Below are 19,948 nucleotides of genomic sequence, written 5' to 3' on the forward strand. Positions count from 1 at the left end.
CCGGTGAGCTTGCAAGACATCCACTTGAAATTAATTTCTAGAATGTTGCCACTTTGTAGATGTGTCCCAAAGTGTAGGATGAAATACATGGGCGTTCCAGCTACTTTTGTGATTCAGTGTATGAAAGAGCGTTATGTTTTAAAAGCGTACCTGGAACAACGGTGCATTTTTACGGCAAGTTTGATGGCGCACGTCTCCAAACTGTCGTCGTTCTGGAAATTCGTTCCATGTGTATACAACTTGCAAACTCATCGGCAGATTGAGTGGTGTAGGCTAAATTAGGCTAACTGGGTTATACTCTCTTCATTGCTGGCAGATATTTACCGAAAGGAAATTTTCGCCCCGGTAGTAAACTGCGCTTTATTACTTCGAGTGCACGCGCTTCTTCAGTTACACGTGGTATGAATAAGCAACGGAATTTTTCAACAGGTGTGGGCATGTCGTTAATGAGGTGCGGTGCAGATTGCAGTCGGCACGCGTGTCTTGGAAGTCTGCCGTGATTTCGTCATTATGTGTCAACTTCCTGCGACTTATCGCACACAAGTATAACTCTTCTGGCTAATAATGCTTACTGTTCTCGCAGTTCAGCCCATGTTAATACGTCAGCAGCAGGAATGTCAAAGTGAAAAAAAAGACAAGTATGTGTGTGCAGTGTCGGTAGCCGGTCACGTGGTAGATGCACATATAGCAATTGACGGTAGGCTGCTCCTGACCACCGCCCGTTGACTTCGCTCCTCGTAGAGGAGGGACGTGTGTCGAGTGAGCTCCCGAACAATACTTTGCCATGTGGTGAACGCGGTTTAAGTAATGGTTCCGGGACCGAAAGGTGTGACGTAATGCTAACGCATTTCTTTCGCATTTACCACTAAATCGCCACTGAATGTCCCCCCCCCCCCCTTTCTATCGCATAAACAGGGCAGCTTTTTATTGGACGGTGTTCTCTACTACACCCACATATATTTTTATTCACAAGGGCTTGCGGCTCGTTTTTGCGAATGATAGCTTCTGCTTCTCCTCTTAGCTTTTGTGCTGTGCGTTACACTGGTTGCTGGGTTTCCTGCCGCGCGACCGCGAGTGCGGCAAAGCCTACCTTCTACTTCCTACCTCAAACAGGAGCGGTGATCGTTTTGCTCGCGGAGTTAGAGCTGATCGCTTTTCGTTATGTACATTAATTAAGCACTCATCGTAGTTACGAATTGGTCAGTTCACCGGCTCGTAAAAGCTGGCGGAAGGCCACGTTGCGTGCGACGGCTTGGCAACATACACGGATTCCGGGATCGACAACGCGGTCGCCCCTCTCCGAGGACACGGAACCAGTGCCTCACAGTTCTCCACTTCGCCACACGAGGGCTGCTGGGCGCCAGAGCCTGCCTGTGCCGACCGCCGTCGTCTGCTCGCGGCGCATCACCTGATGTCCATGACGTCATAACCGCTCGTCTGCTCTTGTGGCGCTCGTCGTCTGCTCCAGCGGTTGCTCGCGCAGTGGTCCCGTAGCAGTCGCCGTGCAGGCCGTGCGTCCCGCCCCGGCGTGGATCTTGGGATTTCTTTTGTCGTCGCAGCTGCGTTGTTGCGTAGCGTACGACCGGCGTTGCGTTGCCGTGTGTGTATGTGCTCCTCGTACCCTTGCGGTGCTGCTCTTCGTTGTGGTGCGGGTGATTGTTGCCGCGTCGTCGACATGCGTCTCACCGGCGCGCGAGGCAGATAGGCGCACTCCACTGTCCCCGCGACCGCATGATGCCACTACGTGTCAGCGGCCTTCTGCGATCTCCCCCAAAGTGCCTCGCGCTTCGACGCTGGCGGTCGGCGCGTCGTGTCCTAACCGTGACTGCTGCTACCTGGACCGCGGCTACGTAGACAGCGCTGCGGCCCAGCATGTAGGCGTCAAGACGCAGCGGATTTTTCGTCGCCTTATGTGCGCGGTGGCCCGAGCCAAGTACCGCGGGATGTTCATGCTCAACTTTGTCTGGTGAGTCGACGCTTTTGTATTTTGGCGACTGCGGGTCACCAGCACATCGCTGTGGGCAAAGTTGGTCGCGTGCCGATGCCCCAGTTGTGCTATCCCGCTACAGCTGCGATTAGCATATGCTTGCGTCGTGCGCGTGACAGAACCTTAGCCGCTCCCGCTGCGCCGTCTTTTCAAGCGTGGCCGATTACGACCGCGCCAAGACGCCAGCTGCGTCGTCGGTTTGCGATCTTCAAAATGTCGCGTTATGCCGCGCGTCATCGTCGTTAAGTGCCGCAAGTGGTGCTCCTCAACTGTCTATATAGAGGTTGCATTTGTGCGCGATCTGTGTTGGAAGAGCATGTGTCTGAATCTCTCTCGCGGGATTTGCATAGACTGTCAACGCCGGCGTCGGACCAACGTGTGCCAAACGTTACTGCCAAGAAGGTCGCGTTTGTACTGCATGTTGACGTGCTGTATTCGTCGTTCAAAGAAGACGTCGTTGAGGTATTTCTGTGGCTGACAAAACCGTTCTAATCAGGTTTGCACGTCACCTGTATGCGTGCCTCACAGTGACCTTGCGTCTTTTGTTGGAACACCTGTCTCCATCTTTGCCCTCCTGCTATCTTTCGTATGCCTGTGAACTGCACTTGCCCCGCCTTTAGGTAGCATATACGAGGGCGAATAGGAAAGTTTTTGCCCCCGGTTTTTTTATTAGCCAAAATAAGGTACATAAAGGTAATTACAAATATAAGCTACTATTTTACGTACCTTACACTATTTTCCAACAGAGTCGCCGCACCGGTTCAGACATTCGTCCCATTGCAGCACTGAATTTGTCCTATCGCAGTGGTCAGTCAGCGACGCACGCTGCCTCCCTGAACGCTCATTGCCATGCAAGTCTTGACGGCCTTTTGCGAACTCGCAGCACCACCATTCACACTTTCTCAAACCGAGATACCTTTCCCCACACGTCGGCTGCATTTCCCCAATGGATTTCGATGGGCATTCGTCCCTTGCACCGTAGAAAACGAATCACACTTAGTTGCTCGTACTCCGTGGACGTGTGAAGTACAACCGCCGTCCATCTTCCAACAACTGACTGCAGCGCCGTGCCGCGGAGCTATTGGCAGATAAGGCCGGGCCGGTCGAAGAAAGGTCTTTCGCTGGGAATGGATATGTAGGCTTCGCATTTACAGCCGTAATTTGGCTAAACGAAAATAGTAGCAAAGACTTTCCGATTCGCCCTCGTATAATGCACGTCACGCACACCACGCGGAAACGTAGTTCACTTCCGTGATTCAGCTGTCCTAGCTTACACAAAAGTGGTGCGTTATCGGTAGTCATCTATCAAGGAAGACTTCTCCGTATACAGAGTTCGTTGTAATCATTGATAGATTGCCAATCAGACACTGACTCCGGAGTACAAAAGTACTCCGGAGTCACAGAGCTACACAAATGTGGCAGATGATGAAGTCACAGCACTAGCAGACGACCTCGTGGAGCGAGTTTTGCGCGTCGTCTGCTGTCAGAACCCGCTCTCGCACCTTCCTTCACCTTCTTTACAGCTTCTTTGGTGCTGTTACATTTCCCACACTACCGGCGTACAGTCCTTGCTATGCGGGTGGCGTTGTCATCACATTCTCGAAGGTCGAGTCATAGAAAGTTTCGTATGACTGATCCGTGTGTCCCATATCCAGCGTGATTCGCACCCAGCCCTCGTCGTCTGCTCGTCGTTGTCTGCTGCTACTGTGCCCAGACCCTCCGCGGTCACAGGGTCGCTCGCTTCAATTCGCCCGAGAAGGAGTGGTCATCATCAAGGACGTGAGAGCGTGTGTGCGCGTCATGATCGAACTGTTTGCAGGCGAATTGGAACATCGGCTCGCGTCGTTGCTAGGAGACCTGACCTCGTTCCTCTCTTGCTGCACGGCGCCGCATTTTCTCTTCGTGGCACCGCGGTCAGTCGCGGCGTCGGGTGTGTGTGTGTGTGTATTGTGCCAACGCGAATCTGCGTGAGCGCCAGCTGCGCTATAACTTTCTGCCGCGCGAGAGTCGTGACGGTGCGGCGGCAAGGTTTTTTTTTTTTTTTTGGCCTGTAATGTTGCTGGAGCCGCCGTCACCGCGCCACGTCCAGAAACAGTCGGAGGACGTTTCCCTCTCCATTTTTTTTACTTTATTCTTTTTTATTGTGTTGCTCAAGTCTTGCGAAACGCCGTAACCGGCCGTCTCGAGAGCCCTGTTCTGCCGTGTTACACGTTCTTCTTCGGCCGTTTTGATCCCCCCCCAGAGGAACACGCTCGCCGTTACGCGTTTGTGATGCGGGCGCCAGCGGATTCGTCCCCTTTTCCTAGGAATACCGTCGAGTGCGAGGTAGACGGCCGCACTTCCCGTCTGCTTCGTCTCACCGAAGTTCGTTGTGTAGCACGTTCACGTATTTCCAAGAAAATAAACCGACCAATTAGGCTTATCAGCAAGTGCACTTAAGCCATATTCTTTCTTTGATTCCTCCCTTCTTGGAATAGGCGGCACCTATGGGCTCGCGTGTCTTCGTTCTGCGCTTACGCTCACTGGGTGAAATCTATCGCGGTCGTGCCGCAGTGCTTAAGAATATTTGTCTTATTATTGGAATGTCCGTGTGTGGTTGTAGCCGTGGTATAATCAAAGGAAATCGCCAGCTGTTTTTAGGGGTCGTTGCGCTGTAAGCGCAAGTATCTGCTTTGTGAAATGGGGGAGGCCGTTCTGGCGGTTAATTGGCCCATTGAACCTGGTTGCGCTCGTAAAGTCGGTGGAAGACGTTTCTCTTAGGACGCGCGTCTCTATTCGCAAGTTTCTAATTGCAGGCATATATGTACGCGTCGCATTTTTTTAGCCTCCCCCCCCCCCCCCCCTCCCAGACGCGCTTTGCAATTTGCTTGACAATCGTAAAATGTCGCCGGTCGCGGTCATTCATTTTCAGTCTCCGTCGCATTATTTCGATTACGTGCGTGGAGACTTTGCAGTTGAGTCGCTTCTACGTGATGCCGACCATGATGAGTCACTCCCACGAGAATGAGAATGGCGATCGATACGTCTGCGTTCCGCGACTGCGCCCTCCAGATGTTGCTTTTCTAAACGTGTGGCGGTAGGGGAGGACACGCAGCGTTCCTTCTTAACTCCGAAGCGTTCAGTCTCCTATACCGACTCCCCCGTGTCAATTTGTAATGAAACTATTGCATCATCGTTGGAAGCCTTGGGGGAAGTCGCTTCCATTTTGTCGTCCCAGAATTTCTTAGGACTGCCCCAAGCGTGCGCTATATTCAGCCAATTTAAAGTACGCCGTGTTTCGGACAGTAATGTCTGTTTTCTCTTTTTTTTTAATGTGGCTTTGAATCGTCTCTTGGCGACCTAGCATGTCACCCGTAGGAAGGAAGAAACGCAGCACGACTAGAATGGTATCAGGTTGCAGTATTGGGCTTTGCCAAGAAAAGCAGCTCTGACTTAATGGCACACTGACAAGTTTTTCGGTGTGTCTTCGGAACTACTAGCGACAAATGCAGACGTGTGTTGTCTTCCTCGGGACAAACTGTGTGGGCGAAGCATTGAGCTCAGCCAGAAGTTCCTCGAGGAATTTCACCGGGGCAACTTACTACTGGCTGTTTGCGTCACCAGAAGTGGCGCTAAAAAACAGTCGCCAAGACTCTCCGAAAGGGCGAAATTGTCCTATGGTGCCTAAAAACTCGGCTAAGTTTACTTACTTTCTCGCTGTAAGTATAGTGAACACTTTCGAGCAGTCCGGCACGACATGTCGAAGAAGTCACATGTGTCGGCATTTGTTTGTTCGGGCTGCACGAGTTATATTCTGTGCTCGAAATGTCGTCAGCTAGGTCCGTATTATTTTTCGCCGGATGTCTGCAGCTTATTCCGCGATCAACCGCCTTGATTCTGAAACACAGGAGTCGTACATGCTTTTTTCCTTACTGAGTGATGTTCAGCCAATAAGCGCTTACAGCGCATTTTGTGGGTCTCGGAAGAAATATGCGCGCATCCTTCTTGCACGAGGTTGCGCGTGCCTTCTGCAGTTTCAGGCCGTCAGCTAAGAAAGGGATGGAAGGCTGGGCGAAATTTTCTTTCTGTACCGGCTGTGGCTTCTCTGCTTATGATGATGATTATGATGTCTATTGGCATTAATTCCCCCCGAAACGAGGCACCCACAAACAGTCACCTATAACCTGCTTGCACTAATCTGCTATTATATACGCATATTGCAGTCTAGCATTTTGGCCTGTATCTCTTTGAACTTTTCTGTCTCCATTAAAACGTCTGTCTGTATATTGTAAGCCGTACATGTAAACGGCACCAGTCCTATCTTCCCTGCTTTTCTTCCTACAGTACTCTAAACGCCGCTTGCATGGTCTCGACCGCTGACCAGTTAAATGCATCCATCTGTTTCGAACCTAGCTCGGCGCCTTCTGGAAGGTGGACGCAAATCCATACGGGTGTTGTATACGCGAGGGGGAACGATGTACGCCAGGCGACCTCTCTCGGCCAGTGCCGCATATAAGTGGCCTATACCGACGCTGCCGGCTTATCTGGGGCAACCTCCGGCTCCTTCTTCGCTCCCGTCAAATCTCGGGCAGCAGCAACGGACGAGTAGACAATAATAATAACCTATCCGAGCTGGGGGCCCGCGTGCTGGACACGCCCACGTACACGTCGAAGAGGGAGGGGGCACGATTTGCATTTCGCAGCGGGCACAGCCGCTCCCCTGCTGCTGCTACTGCGAAGGGGGGCATGCGCGGCGGCGTTCGATCATCATTCTTGAGTGCAACGGAATAATCGAACGGAGTCTGGTTAACGGGACACAGGCAGAAGAAGAACGACTGTTGTATCTCTCCTTTGTGCCTCTCTCACTTTCTGTATCTAGCGGCGCAATCTGCTCGCATATATATATATATATATATATATATATATATATAGTCGTTCCATTTTGTTTTTCCTTAGCGGCGTAATTGTGCGTGAGGGAGCAGGCGACTGTCATTGGTTGCCCATTTCGTCGCGTCCTCCGCTCGTCCCCGTTTTATTTATCTATTTATTTATTTCTTCCATAGCAGAGGGCAGTGACTTTCTCATTTCGAACGTGCTCGATTGAAATGGAAGGGAATGCGGGTTAACAGAAGCAGGGACTCGTCCTTGCTTGCTTGATATATATATATATATATATATATATATATATATATATATATATATATATATAGTCATCGTTTCTTCGCGCTCGCGGTTTTGCTTTCGCCTAATTTCGGCGACTGCATGCAGGGTGGAATTGAGGGAGGGGGGCGGTGCCGGTACCCGTTCGGCCACAGTTCCGCGATACGGGATCGCCTGCAACCGCGCACACTACGTGGGGCTCTCCTGCGGCCGCTGTACGTTTGTTTTCTTTGTTCCAACTGTTACTTTAGCGTTCTAATTAGCGTCAGCACGGCTGGGGCGCAGCACTATCGTCCGCCCGTTCTAAAGGCTGAAGTGGCATAAACAACAACAGCAACATCATAATCGACGACGAACGGGTTTCGGCCCGCGGTCCCCCACACACGCTCATCGAAAGAGTGAGGTTCGAAGTGAAAGGCAGGAATCAGCCTTTCTTCTTATTATTGTTATTAGTATCATATATTACACTACATGCAGTTCGTGTGTGGATGTGCAGTAGTACCAAAGCCCCGGGTCCCCGCCTAATAATATCGGGAGTGGTGGCTGTCGGCGGCTTTACGTGGGGGGTGGGGGGGGGGGGCGCCTTTTCTTCCCCGAAGACGGACGTGCGTCTCTGCGCCCGCGGCCCGGCCCACTTCGGAATCGATTAACCCAGGAGGAGACCAACGAACATCGATTCTGCTGCGGCGCGCACTCGTTTACTTTTCTCTTGTTCTTTTTTTTTGTGCCGGCTGCTTTCTCCGAGCGAGGCCCCTGTTCCCTCTTTCGGCATAGTGTGCTTCTCGGTATATGTTATTGTTCGCCGCGTTTGACGAGCGTGGTATTGACGGTGCCCGTGGTGGATATACGCGTAGATACGTCGCAGGCTTCGTATAGACGGCGAGAGTATCGATTTGCGAGGGGAATTAAAGGCGCGGTGTGAAGACCGAGACACAATGGGGACCCGTCCGCGATGTCTGTGGGCCGTCAGGAGCGTTGCGTGGCGACCCTTCTTTTTTTTTTTTTTGCATTGATGGAACGGCTTAAGGTCATGCGCCATACGGTGCTACAGACAGCTGGGAGCCAAATGAGAGAAGCGCAGCTGGCGCTGACTCGGGGCTAGGTTTCCTTTTTTTTCGGGGCGTGATACCTTCTAGAGCGTTGTTGCCGCCATGTATTTGAAAAGGAACGTGTTTACGTATACTACACTGCGTAGGCGTAGTTACATCCGCGCAGTTGAGTTTCAGCGATGCGCCCTCGCACGGTTCTTGGTTGAGGTATTCGCAGCGGTTCCGCAGACATCCGCGCAAGTGGTATTACTCATGCCCATCCACCGGGCAACGGCCTCGCGGTAGCGATTTTACGTATGGCCGGCCTTCGCTGCTGCAGTTGTGCTGCTTGCCCCCCCCCCCCCCCCCTCCCCTTTCTGTTGATTCGAACCTATATATACGCCACCAGATTTATCACTTGCCGCGTTCTATCCCTGTCGACCCGTGTTTCGAGCCGAGGCCTTCCCGTGTCAGCAGCGGATGTACGTGCTACCTTCTGACGCAGCCCTGACGAGAGCATGACGCACGCGGCGTTTCAAACGCAACTTGCGTTCTCACATGCGCGTCGCGTCGCGAAAGTGCGGTTCCGCCCGTCACGACGCAACCGCGGGCGCGCGGCGCCGTGTCCCCGGTCATTGTTCACAGCCCGCCGCGTCTCGCCTCGCCACCACTGCTCTCCAGACGTCGTCGGGCCTGCGAGGCTGACCCGACGCGGTGGAGGCGACGGCCCGACATCGTGCGAGAGTGCGCCGTGGGTGCGGCAGGTCGGGGCGCGGACGTACCCCCCCTCCCCCCCCCCCCCCCATTTCTCGCTGCCGTCGCACCGTCACGGCGGCAAGCGCGCATGCAAATGTGCCCCGTCGACCCAGCTGCGCAGCCAAGTGCGCCCGGCAGCTGCCCCGAGGGTGGCTTGCTGCTGCTGCGAGATGGTGGTGTGCACGAAGGAGCCCACGACGCCGTCTTCCCGCGTATACCGTCGTCCCATATGGGCGGCGGCAGCTCCCTCGTGTTTGGAGCGGGGGCTTGCTTGGGCGCGCACGCACCCTCGAGCCTGGGTCGTCCCCCCGGCCTTCTTCCCGGACTTCGGCCTCGAATTGATTGCGCTCCGTTCGACCTCTCTCTCTCTCTCTCTGCCGGGTCCGCGCGACCCCTCGACGGCTGTGCTGACACAGATGCACGCTGACCTGGTGATGTGCCGCACGAGGCGTCGCGGTGTGTGGAGCGGCGCGGCGAGTTCGTCCCGCCGTCCGCTGCGGCGCTTCGCGAGGCTTGGATCACTCGACCGTGCCCCCTGCATGGAGATAAGAAGAAGAGAGAGTGTGCGCACGCCGCGTGTCTGATTTCTCGGTGTCGCACTGCCGCATACGCAGCTTCTCTGCTTGCGCCCATCGAAACGTTTGAAACGTTTGAACGCTTGAAACGTGTTTCACACGAGTAGCCAGTGGGGTGACAAGGTGAATCTCGCATGTCGCGAGATCGAACGGAACTTTGTGGAGTCACGTGCCAGAATATAGGCGATGCAGGTCCGACTGCGCAGGTTTCTTCTCGCTTTCCCTGTACTACCCGTATATCGAGCGCTATAGCCGATCTGACTGTTTCCACGTGCACAGCGAGTACTTCTCACTGAGAGTGGACGGGACGTGGAAGAGGGTATAGCACTGTTCTTACGCACGTGCAAATGAGTCGACGCAGCCTCGCACACGGCTTTCCGAGAGATCTGTCGGGAGTCGACATTTCGTGCGCGACACCTTTGCTTTTCTAAAAGCGCCCGCTGTCAAGAAGCCGGCAGCGCCTGCGCAACATCTGTGCGTGTACCTTTATCCTATATGTGTGTACGCCGCTAGTGAGGTGGTTGTTTCGTTGAAATCCAGTTGTCGTGGTTATGTCCGGGGATGTCGGCCACGTTGCCGGCTGTTCTTCCTTGCATGCAGATCGGAATCGAGGGGGTGGAGCTGTCTCCGTCAGGCCTGGCGAGAGTCCCCTTGTCGGAACGTTGGCCCTATACAGGCCGAGGCATCATGCGTTCTTCCATTGTTGTTCAATCCCAAGTAACCATCTTTCTGTGACCCCTTTGTCTCGCTCGTGTACTTCGCACCGTCTCGTTTGCGATGGCCTTCCGCGGTGTTTATGCGCGCGCGCGCGCTGTATACATGCACGGAGTGATGGGATCGCACGTTGCTTCCATTGTTCGTTCGTCGCCTCTGCGGAGAAAGCTATCGTAGTGCTTTCAGTTAGGTTGCGACCACCAGCCTCGACTACTTTCACGTGCAGGAGAAGAAATGGGTGTAGGCGAAAGCCGGCTAAGGGAGCGGAATAATAATAATAATAATAATAATAATAATAATAATAATAATAATAATAATAATAATAATAAAAGATACGTGGGTGATGAACCCTACCCCCTATACTGCTGAAAGATCCAATGCGGGGATCACAGCTCGCTCTTTACGACAAACACGCAAGCGCGCTCGCCTAACCGCGCTCGTAGCTAGGAACGCAGTTTGTCTACACAAGCGCAGGCTGGTATCGAAGGGGCGAGTGGCTCTAACACAGCACGCTTTGTACCGTAGTGTACATATTATACATCGTGCGCAAAGTTGCACGGAGTGCCCGGCGAGTTGGCGGGACTGTGCGTCCGCAACACCAGGCCGCAGAACGAGGCGCTGCGTGCGCGTGTGACGTTCGGGCGCGCGCGAGGTGCGTGATTTACGATGGGGCGACGCGTTGCGCGCGAGAGATGCCCTCCCGCGCGCGCTCGCTTGACCACGACGCGCGCCCTTTTCGCTTATCTTTGCTCTCTTCCCGGGGCTTCGACGTGGCGGCGCGCTGAATTGCGCTTTTTCTCTCGCCCCGCTGCATGCTCCGGTGCGGAGGTCGCACTGCGGGCCTCCTCCGCCGCGCCGGCGATGAGCGATTGCAAGGCTTTCGTTTTCCGCCAGTCGATTGTCTTCTTCCTTTCTCCGTGCCGCCGGCTCGCAGGCTTTCTTTTTTTTTTTTTTCGTTCTCGGCACCTTTGTAGGTACCTTGCCGCAAACGCTGCCCGCGGTCGTGCGGTGCCGCGGCCTCACTTGTTGTAGCCTTTTATCGTTTTACGGTCTTTTATTGCGGCTGTCGCACGGCGCGGTTTCTTCCGGTGAGCCGCTGTCCGCGGAACCGAGGCAGTCGGCGCTTGGGGGGTGCAGCCCCAGCTGCGCATCTTCCGACCGCGTGGACGGCTGGTTTATAACCTGGCTCGGTAAAAGACCCTCGAACGAGGCTGCAATCGGGGGAAAGAGATTGGGCCATGTGCCCGTTCGCGGCGCTTTCAATTTCTGCTCTGTATCCGGCCGCCCGGGTAACTAGTGCAGAACAAGGATACCGGTCGAAATTCGCACGAGGGGTGGGGGCAAACGTTCACAACGAGATGAAGCGAGTTCACGTTAAAATTGAGATGCGTTTCTCATCTGGGTTCCCTCTCCTTGCTAATGCTGCAGTATGTGCGACTCCGTCGCCGTAACAAAGCTGCCATGAAGCTACAGCTTTCTGATGTGATCGCACCGTGTGCATGTTCGTATCATCTAAGGCTGTGCAGTCCGTTGTCCACACCGTCGTGTCGTTGTTGGGTGTTTTTTTTTTTTTTCGGCGCAGGTGGTGATTTGGATGCACCGCCGGGTGCACATTGCGTGGGCTCATGTGATGACAAGCTTCCTAGAATACACGTCGTTGGCCCGTTTCACCTGTTTGCTCTTAAGACGCCAGCATTTCGCCGTGTTCCAGCGCGCTTCTCCCGTTATCTTCAGGTTGCACGCAATTCTCGAGTGCATTGACAATGCGGCTTTCGCTGCCGCACTGAGGCGTTGCACTGGGCGTTGCTTCGAGCACGAATTTGTGAAAGCATCTTCTTCTGCCATCAGTAGCGAATATAGACTTTACTTCACACCTCACTTGCGCCGATTGAAACTTCCTAGTTTCGTTACAAGGACAGGTGTGCCACCGCGCTTGCGTCTGCGGTTCCAGAAAACTCGCCCAGCGGACTCTACACGCAACAGCATGTCTGCGTGTCTTCGCCGCTTTGCGGCGAGTTTGCGGCGTCGCTGTCTTTGTCGGTGACCTCAGCGCTGCGTACAAGGCAGGGATAAGAACTCCGTTAGAGTTGGCAGGTGCGACGCGCGGCCTTCCTTTCCCCTGCAGCCTGTGTAGATGGCACCGTCCGTGTATATCGCCGTCGCCTAATTTGTTATACCGTCGGGAACGCGGCCAAGGGCCGGCGGGAACTCTCCGTTGCCTTCCGCCGGTCGAACCGAACAGTCTCTACCTCCCCCCCCTCCCCCCCCCCCCCGTTCCCTTAGTATTTTCGGTCGTATCGTCGCTTTCCCTTGTGTGCTTGCATACGAACAGTGCTCGCGTATGTGTCGTATAACAGATCGGAGAGACAAAAGCGTTGAGAGCGATCGCGTCGATTATGCCGCCGGGTATATATATATATAAAGGCGGATATATATATGTATATATATATGAAGGCGGATGGGCGAGGCCAAAGGAAACGGAACGCACGCCTATCTGATGCGTCTCGGAAGGGAGAGAAAGAATTGCGAGTAAGTAAACGGCGCATCAGAACCGTCGGTAACGCGTGCGAGAGGAGCCGAAGGTCGGTGGATGCCGAGGTGTGTGTGTGGGGGGGGGGGGGGGGGGGGTCGTGGTGGTATACCGCGCGCCCGCGTCGCGACGGTGGTGTCCTATAATTTGCCGCGCGCGTATGGAAAGGCGGGCGGGGAGAGGGTGTTCCTTTCTTTATATAGCGTATCGGCCCGCCCGGGCCCCGTTATTCCGGAGACGACGACGACGACGTATGCGGCGCCTCCTCGCTGCGCGTTTTATATCTTGGCAGCCGCCGTCTCTCTCGAGGCTGGCGGGCGTCCTTCGGCCAACTGGCTCCCCTCCCCCCCCCCCCCCCCTTCCCGCGGGCATATCGCGCGACGACAACCTGTCGCCGTCCGTCAGGACTGACGGCCGGCGCTTTCCAAACGCGTGCTTGTATTTTTAACCGCGTGACTCGGAATCTGCCCCGGTGGGCTGTGTGCGTGTGTTGGGAACGCCGTTAACGCCAGCGGTCGTACGCGGCTGTGTTTGCAAGGCGTATACGCGGCGACAAAGCACGCGCAGGTATCTCGAGCTCGTCGTCTTGTCTCGCGAAGCTGCTGTCGACTGCGACCGACGGAGCTTTGCGTGTGGCGAACTTAAATTGGCCGTACGGCGATCGTGTGCCGGGAGAAGAGCAGTGCCTTTGGCTGCTTTTAGATTGTCCTCTTTCTTTCTTTCTTGGGCTGCTTAACCGTGTCGCTGTGTGCGAGCTTGTCAACGTCGACGCTTCCTCGAGGTGAGGAGTGCGCGCAAGTTATGTACGTGGTGGTCAGTGAGGTGGTCGGAACCTCTTCCTCGTCCGCGATTGCGAACGAGGAAGTTCTGAACAAGCCCCGATTCTTCAGGTACACAGATACTACGCATACGGAAGACAACGGGCTTCGATCGTTTCACAGACTCCCTCTGCGAGAGGGCGAAAGTGGTTGGTAACACAAACGGGGAAATACGATTATGTTTATCTTTAAAGGCGGCTGAACGCACACTGTGCAGCTCATAAGCTATTTCCGAGCGCCTCCATAGGAATAATTGCATATTGTAAACAGTTCACGAGGGGACGGTGATTCACACGTGTGGCAGGCGGTGACGTAGGCTCTGTCGCACAGTTGCTTGTCAGGAAGTGCATGGCGAGAGACCTCCGGCGTGAGACGCCTACGTGCAGTATCAGTAATTGTGGTTTCGGTCCGTCGCAATTGTTTGGGAGGAAGCGGCTGGAGCGCAACCTTTAGCGCATAGGACGCGCTGAGTCGGGGTCACTGCTCAGTGCCTGCGGGTCGTCGGACCCCGCCCTCCACTGACAAGCGGCGTCGGTGTAGTGCACCTGTACGTATACTCCGCATCTCGCAAGCTTTGCAGTGTAGTGGAAGGTAGGCGCCAGTCGCGTGAGTCAATTGGGAGTGCATGGCGATGTCAGTCCGCGACAACACACGCACGCACGCGCGCACACACACACACACACGCACGCACGCACGCACTCACGCACAAAAGGAATGTGTTACAGGCATTCGTTGTGAGGACGTTAGAAAAATAGACAAACATTTATTTAGCGCTTGACTATATTGCATGTATGTCTGTATGCATGTATATGTATCTGCAGTGTAACCGACACCGAAGCACGGAATTAACCCTTTGCGCACCAAGTGGTGAGTGTGTGGCTGTGCCTTAGCGAGCCCGTAGCTTTTGCTGTACTGCAAGTCCACTTCAGAGACGTATACTGTCCAGAGCAGTAACGTCACGCTTTGTATCTGCGCGCAGAGGCGGTCAAGTAGCTATCCCATTCACATCTCTCTCTCTCTCTAATTTGTCGTTGCGTCGCTTGCTCACAAGTCGGCCCGTGCCGCGTGACGTCGCTGTTCCGATCCTTGCATTGCTCGGCCCGCGCGAGGCAAGTGTAGGTCACCGACCGCAGTGGTCGTGTGATACCGTTGTTGTGCCGAGCGCCACCTGGCGCGCTGGACGAGCGTGAACCGCGCCCAGCGGTCGACGCCTCGACTTTCGGCTTGTGCACACCGGCCGACATCGGCCAAAGCGGACGGACTTGGCCACGGTGGGCTCGGTGTTTCTTTCTTTCTCGTATGTGGTGTCGGTAGATTAGGGGCAAGGCGAAGAGAGGGGGTGGGGGGGCTTGCTGTAGCGCTAATGCCGGTGACGCGGGGCCGTCGGAGATGCCTATCCGATCGCCCCGCGCTGCTCGGCGCACACTTCTTTTCTTTGCTCTTGTCCTGCGTCGATGCGGTTGTTTTTGCCCACTTGACGCGACTGCGCGTACCGGCGCTTATCTGTTGTGTGCACTGCCTATACGCGTGGGGCCTGTGCTTGCTGCGGGCCGGTGATCGAGATGGGCGCCCTTGGCATTTAGCGCGGCGCGCGCGTTTCCCGTTGCGTCCCAGCCGTACCCTTTGTGGGCGCCGCCGCTCATTGTGCTGCTTCGAGAGACTCGCACTACTTGGGTGCAGCGTGGCAGAAGCGGTACAGCGTTCTCTGGTGGCGGCACACGCAGGGCGCGCGAAAGTACGCACGGTCCGCGACATTCGGTTGGGGCTGGAAGCTTCACGCACCGAACGTTTTTTTCGTTGCTTTGCGCAGTTCCGTATTTCTTTTGCGGGCGATACAGATTTACTGGCCCCGTGACTTTGTATCTCGTGGCTATAAAGCCGCTACCGTTGCACGGAATGTTCCCTCCGTGTTGCGTTTAAGGATGACTTCCTTATTATGCGCCGTGCCGTCGCGTTGTGTACTTGTTTCTTATTGTTTGTTCTGACATGCTCACGTGTTCCCTGGTCGCGTTACCACCTACGCTTGTTTGTACACACATCCACGTGTTTGACTAAGCAGCTTCGTCGAGGTGATCAGGGAGGAGGGAGTGTCAGTGGAGCTGCTTAATCTGCAGCTTTCTTTACCTCGCCTTCCTGTGCGCCGTTCAGATTTGGAAAAATAGAATCGAGGCCGAAAGTCAAAAGGCTGCGAGGTCTCCACTGCATAAGAACTGTCTCGACGAGGCGACGGTATACTCTCGCTGCACCGACAAGGATGCATCGATCGTTGCAGCGTGATGTAGGATACGTGCGCGCTTGTCGAACGAACTGTTGGAGCAGCATTAAGCTGGGGGGTATACCACTAGGGTGGTTGCTTGGGCTAGTTGGTAATTCATGATCAAAAATAACGTACAGCGCAAAGGACAAGGACAGCGATAGACGACATACACAGCGCTGACTTCCAACAAGATTTTATTGCGTCGCCACATCGTGTGTATATATAAAAGAAGAGGCATGCGCAGAAAATGTACGACAGTCACAGGGGGTGTCCTAACAGCAAGTCACTGAACTACCGTTATACCGGTATACTACCGGTATACCGTTCGTGCCAGGATTTTTTCTCTTCCTTTGTTAGGGGGGCTTTCCCGCAGGGCACGCTCGGGGGCCGCCGCCTTCGATGCACGCCGTGGAGCGTGTCCTCGAGTGCCTGCTTCCGCGGGGGCCACCGCTGCGCGAAACTGTGCCACCGTAACTAATGTGTGTCCGTGTTCGGGGAAAAAGAAGAGAAACGACCGAGTACAGGCCTCCTCTTGCCGGGCACGTACACGTTAGTTGCGATCCTTGGGTGTATTGCAGTGTACGCCACGAAAAGCGCTTGCGGGAAAATGGTCACGCGGCAAACTCGACGAGCTTGTGTTTTTGTTAAGACCTGCCGCGTTTAAAGGGACACTAAAGGGAAACAATAAATCAGTTTAGACTAATGGAGCATTGTTTAAGAACCATGCAGGCAGTCATTTCGAAAAAATAGTTTGATTATTAGATGAGAAAATGACGGTCCAAGTATCAGTATTTGAATTCCGCGCCGAAATCCCAACGCCGGTGCGTCAGCGTGACGTCAGGGATTCCAAAGTATGTTTTCGCATTTGGGCCGCGTTGGCTGAATAAAGGTTCCCGAAACTTGCAATGTTTAATATTTCATTCCTTTAGAACACAATGTAGTCAATCTGTACCGCTATATATAATTAGTAGGCCCTAGAAGATGCCATCAAAATCCATGACGTCACAGCCCCCAGGTGCGGGAACTCAAGTAGGCGTCGCCACCCGTATGTCGTTCTTGCGCTATTTTTGGCTTCCCAAACGTCTTATCGTTGTAAGAGTGGTGTTTTTGGTGTTGTAGAACGGTAATTTACTGATGCAGAAGAAATCATTTTTCACTTTAGTGTCCCTTTAATTTACCGGAACACCGTGTATCTACTGTGGGCAGTCCAGCGCTACGTTAGTCGAGTAGCGTTGGTCCAGCGGGCCGACGGCGCCGTCAGGGCCAAAAGGACTCGTGGCAGACGCCCAGGCAGGGTGAAACTCGCCCTATTAAACTTGCGGGACAAAAATAAAGTTTTCACCACCACGACTGTGTAAACGTCAAGTGTTGCTACCCACCGAGACGTTGAATTCGAGGCTACGTGCCTGGGCTTGAGGGAATTTGCCGCTGTCTTTTCTCTCTCTCTCTCTCTCTCAAATCGCGCAAACTTATGGGGCCGACTGTCCTCCCGAAATCGCACCTATACGTCTTGTCCTGACGATCGGCGCTCAGCGCCCCAAGGCTCGCACGCGTCGGCGCTGGCTGCACGCATCTCGCCTCGTTCGCGGGGTCGCTTCTTGGTTCGTGGAGTCCGGGAGGGGCCACTCCCTCCTGGCGCGCTCTTGTGCTGCGATGCCGACGCGATACGGCGAGCTCCGAGGTTCTTGATTTTCTGTTCGAGGGGCCGAGGAGGAGGGTCGTGCGGATGGTTGAGCGACCGTAAATGAATGCCGCCGCCTTTGCCGCCTCGAACGACGTCCAGGAGAGCCCCGACGTGGACGCGCGGCGCCCTTTGTTGTGTTCCTTCGTACGCCCGTCCTCGTTTTGCAAGGACAGGCGGCACCTCTTCTTCTTGTCTGCCCCGCCGTCGTCCTGACAGGTCCTCCCTCGGGGACGTCGCTGCGGGACTCCGAGACCCTCCCCCCCCCCCCCCCCCCTTCTCTGCTTCTCTGCCGCAGCGAATGCCGGTCGTACGGCCGCCCGTCGTCACCGTCACGTGACGTCATCTCCCCATCACCGTGCCCGCGCACTGGTTTAGCCAGCCGGCCAACAGGTGCTGCTGCATGCATTTTATTTGTGTATCACCCGAGGCGTGCTGGGAGGAAGCGGGGTGCCGTGACGCCGTCTAACTGTATTTACGCTCTGTCTGATGATATACCTCGTTTAGAAATCGCGTGCTATACCTACCTGTCTGTAACGGGCTGGCGCCCGATTTTTTTGTTTTTGTTTTTGCTTTCTCAAGCGCATATGTGCGAGCTGGGATTCATCATGCGGCTTCGTTAACTGTTTGTGTCGGCCATCTCAGTGAGACCTGTCGACAGCAAGACAGGCGTCGCATTGGATTCGGCTGCAGGCTGCTGTACATGTGTACTCGAGGTGCTCATGGCCGGCTGTGCTGTTTGTTGCGGCTTCCTGACCGCCAGCGGTGCTATAGCCATAGCACGCGCGGTCTGTGGCTAATTGTCAAATCTCTCCAATCGTTTTCTTTTTTTGTTCTCCGCAGTGCCAGCATGCATTTGGAGCCGCCCTTCGCGCGGGTTTCTGCGAAGTGTCTGCGCATGCATTTCCAGGCTAGTAGTACAGAGATCTAGTATACAAAGGCGCTCGTGTCCCAAACTACTATGTCAGTGTATATATGCATCCCTTCTTCCTGTCCTCATCATCGTCTTTCATCAGTCTTTTCTGTCCTTTTTCTCCATTTGCAGAGTAGCAGGCCAGATCATGCTAGCTCATACCGACCTATCTGCCTTTCTAATAAATTCTCTCTCTCTGCCCTGCTGTTTCACTTAAATAATAGGTAGTGACTACAGTGACGGGGCCCGGTACTTTAACATCCACACTATGGTGACGGGGCCCGTCGCTTTAACAACAACACTACACCGACGGGGCCGTCACTATAAAGATGTCGGTATTGGGGGCGAGGACCATAGAGTTTCCTACAAAATTCTTGTAGCAAACTCTATGGCGAGGACGACTTACGGAGTCGCCATCTGTCGGAAGCGCCTCACATGCGTCGGCGTTAAATAAAGGCTAAATAAACATACTACGCGGCAGCCCTCCTGAACAATGTTGCAAGTACTCTCGAAATGGCAGTATTTTACCTTTAAAATAATCATGTTGGACAAACAGAAAGCACAGAATTGTTTACAAACGCTATCTCTTTGCCTACTACGTACAGTAAGCTGGGACACTGCAAGCGGTCGCCGCAATCGATTCCACCGAACCGGTTTGCGTGAAACGTAAGCAATCGCTGAGAAAACTATGTGAAATATGTTCTTATAGTGGGATGGCTGTCTGTGTAACTAAATATAGCATAACAGAATGAAGCTGCAATGCAGCGATCGCACGGGTTCGCGGTGACCGACTTTGCGTCTGCATGCATGTCGATCGCTTTCGCTCCGAGCACGTTTTCGCACCGTACCGTGAGCTTTATGCCGCAGCATATGAACATTTGAGAGTACGCAAGCAACCATTGTTGCATGGACACTATCGGAGCTGTTCAAAAATAATTTCGTTATAGCTAGGGTCTTCGACTCCTACAGCGACTTGAGATATGTTCCGTCGCGATGATTCAGTCTTAATTTTCTTTTTCTTTTCTTCTAAAGTCTTGGAAGCTTCAATATCATTATTTCTCAAATTTCATCGAACTGCATGTTTATCGGTCTTCTAAGCGAGCAATTACCCGCTGCTTCTTTTTCTTAATTCAGTAGAATATTCATTGTCTGGTGCTACACAAGCAGAAACATGTGCCGTGCCTTTTTTAATGTGTTTTTACCGTTCCCCTTCCATTAGAGTGAACTTTCTTTCTTTATTATAATCATCATAGGTGTTACAGTGCATACGCAAAAGATTGCACATTCATGGACAAGTACCCATTGCGGTCGTTCGATCCGTATGTGTGCAATCAATGTATTCCATTACTGCACGGAAGTTGCTGACATCGTGAAATTCACGTGGTGTTGTGGACAGTACTGGAATAAAATACCACGGTCCGTGAAGTGCTTGACATCCCCATAGGCGCCAGCACCGAGAAGCTCATGCAGCTGGGGGTCCACAACACCTTCGATGAGCTTGGGTCACAGAAGTTAGTCCAGGTTGTCAGGCTCGCTTCCTCGCCTGCGGG

At 53.9% G+C, this 19,948-nt stretch overlaps 1 protein-coding gene across 2 annotated transcripts in view; it reads left to right on the top strand.

Annotated features, from left to right (window-relative positions):
* Mob2 (MOB kinase activator 2) overlaps positions 1-19,948 on the top strand; it is a 170,791-nt gene that overhangs the window by 35,447 nt on the left and 115,396 nt on the right. Inside the window, exon 1 of one of the 2 annotated variants that reach the window (XM_065453306.2) lies at positions 1,454-1,966. The exons of the other annotated variant lie outside the window; for it this stretch is intronic. Within the exon in view, the coding sequence (XP_065309378.1) occupies positions 1,911-1,966 (56 nt within the window). The 5' untranslated portion in view covers positions 1,454-1,910. Of the gene's footprint in view, positions 1-1,453; positions 1,967-19,948 lie in introns of those variants that run through there. 2 annotated transcript variants of the gene reach the window in all.

This window comes from Dermacentor albipictus, chromosome 3, assembly GCF_038994185.2.
Source record: "Dermacentor albipictus isolate Rhodes 1998 colony chromosome 3, USDA_Dalb.pri_finalv2, whole genome shotgun sequence".
NCBI lineage: Eukaryota > Metazoa > Arthropoda > Arachnida > Ixodida > Ixodidae > Dermacentor > Dermacentor albipictus.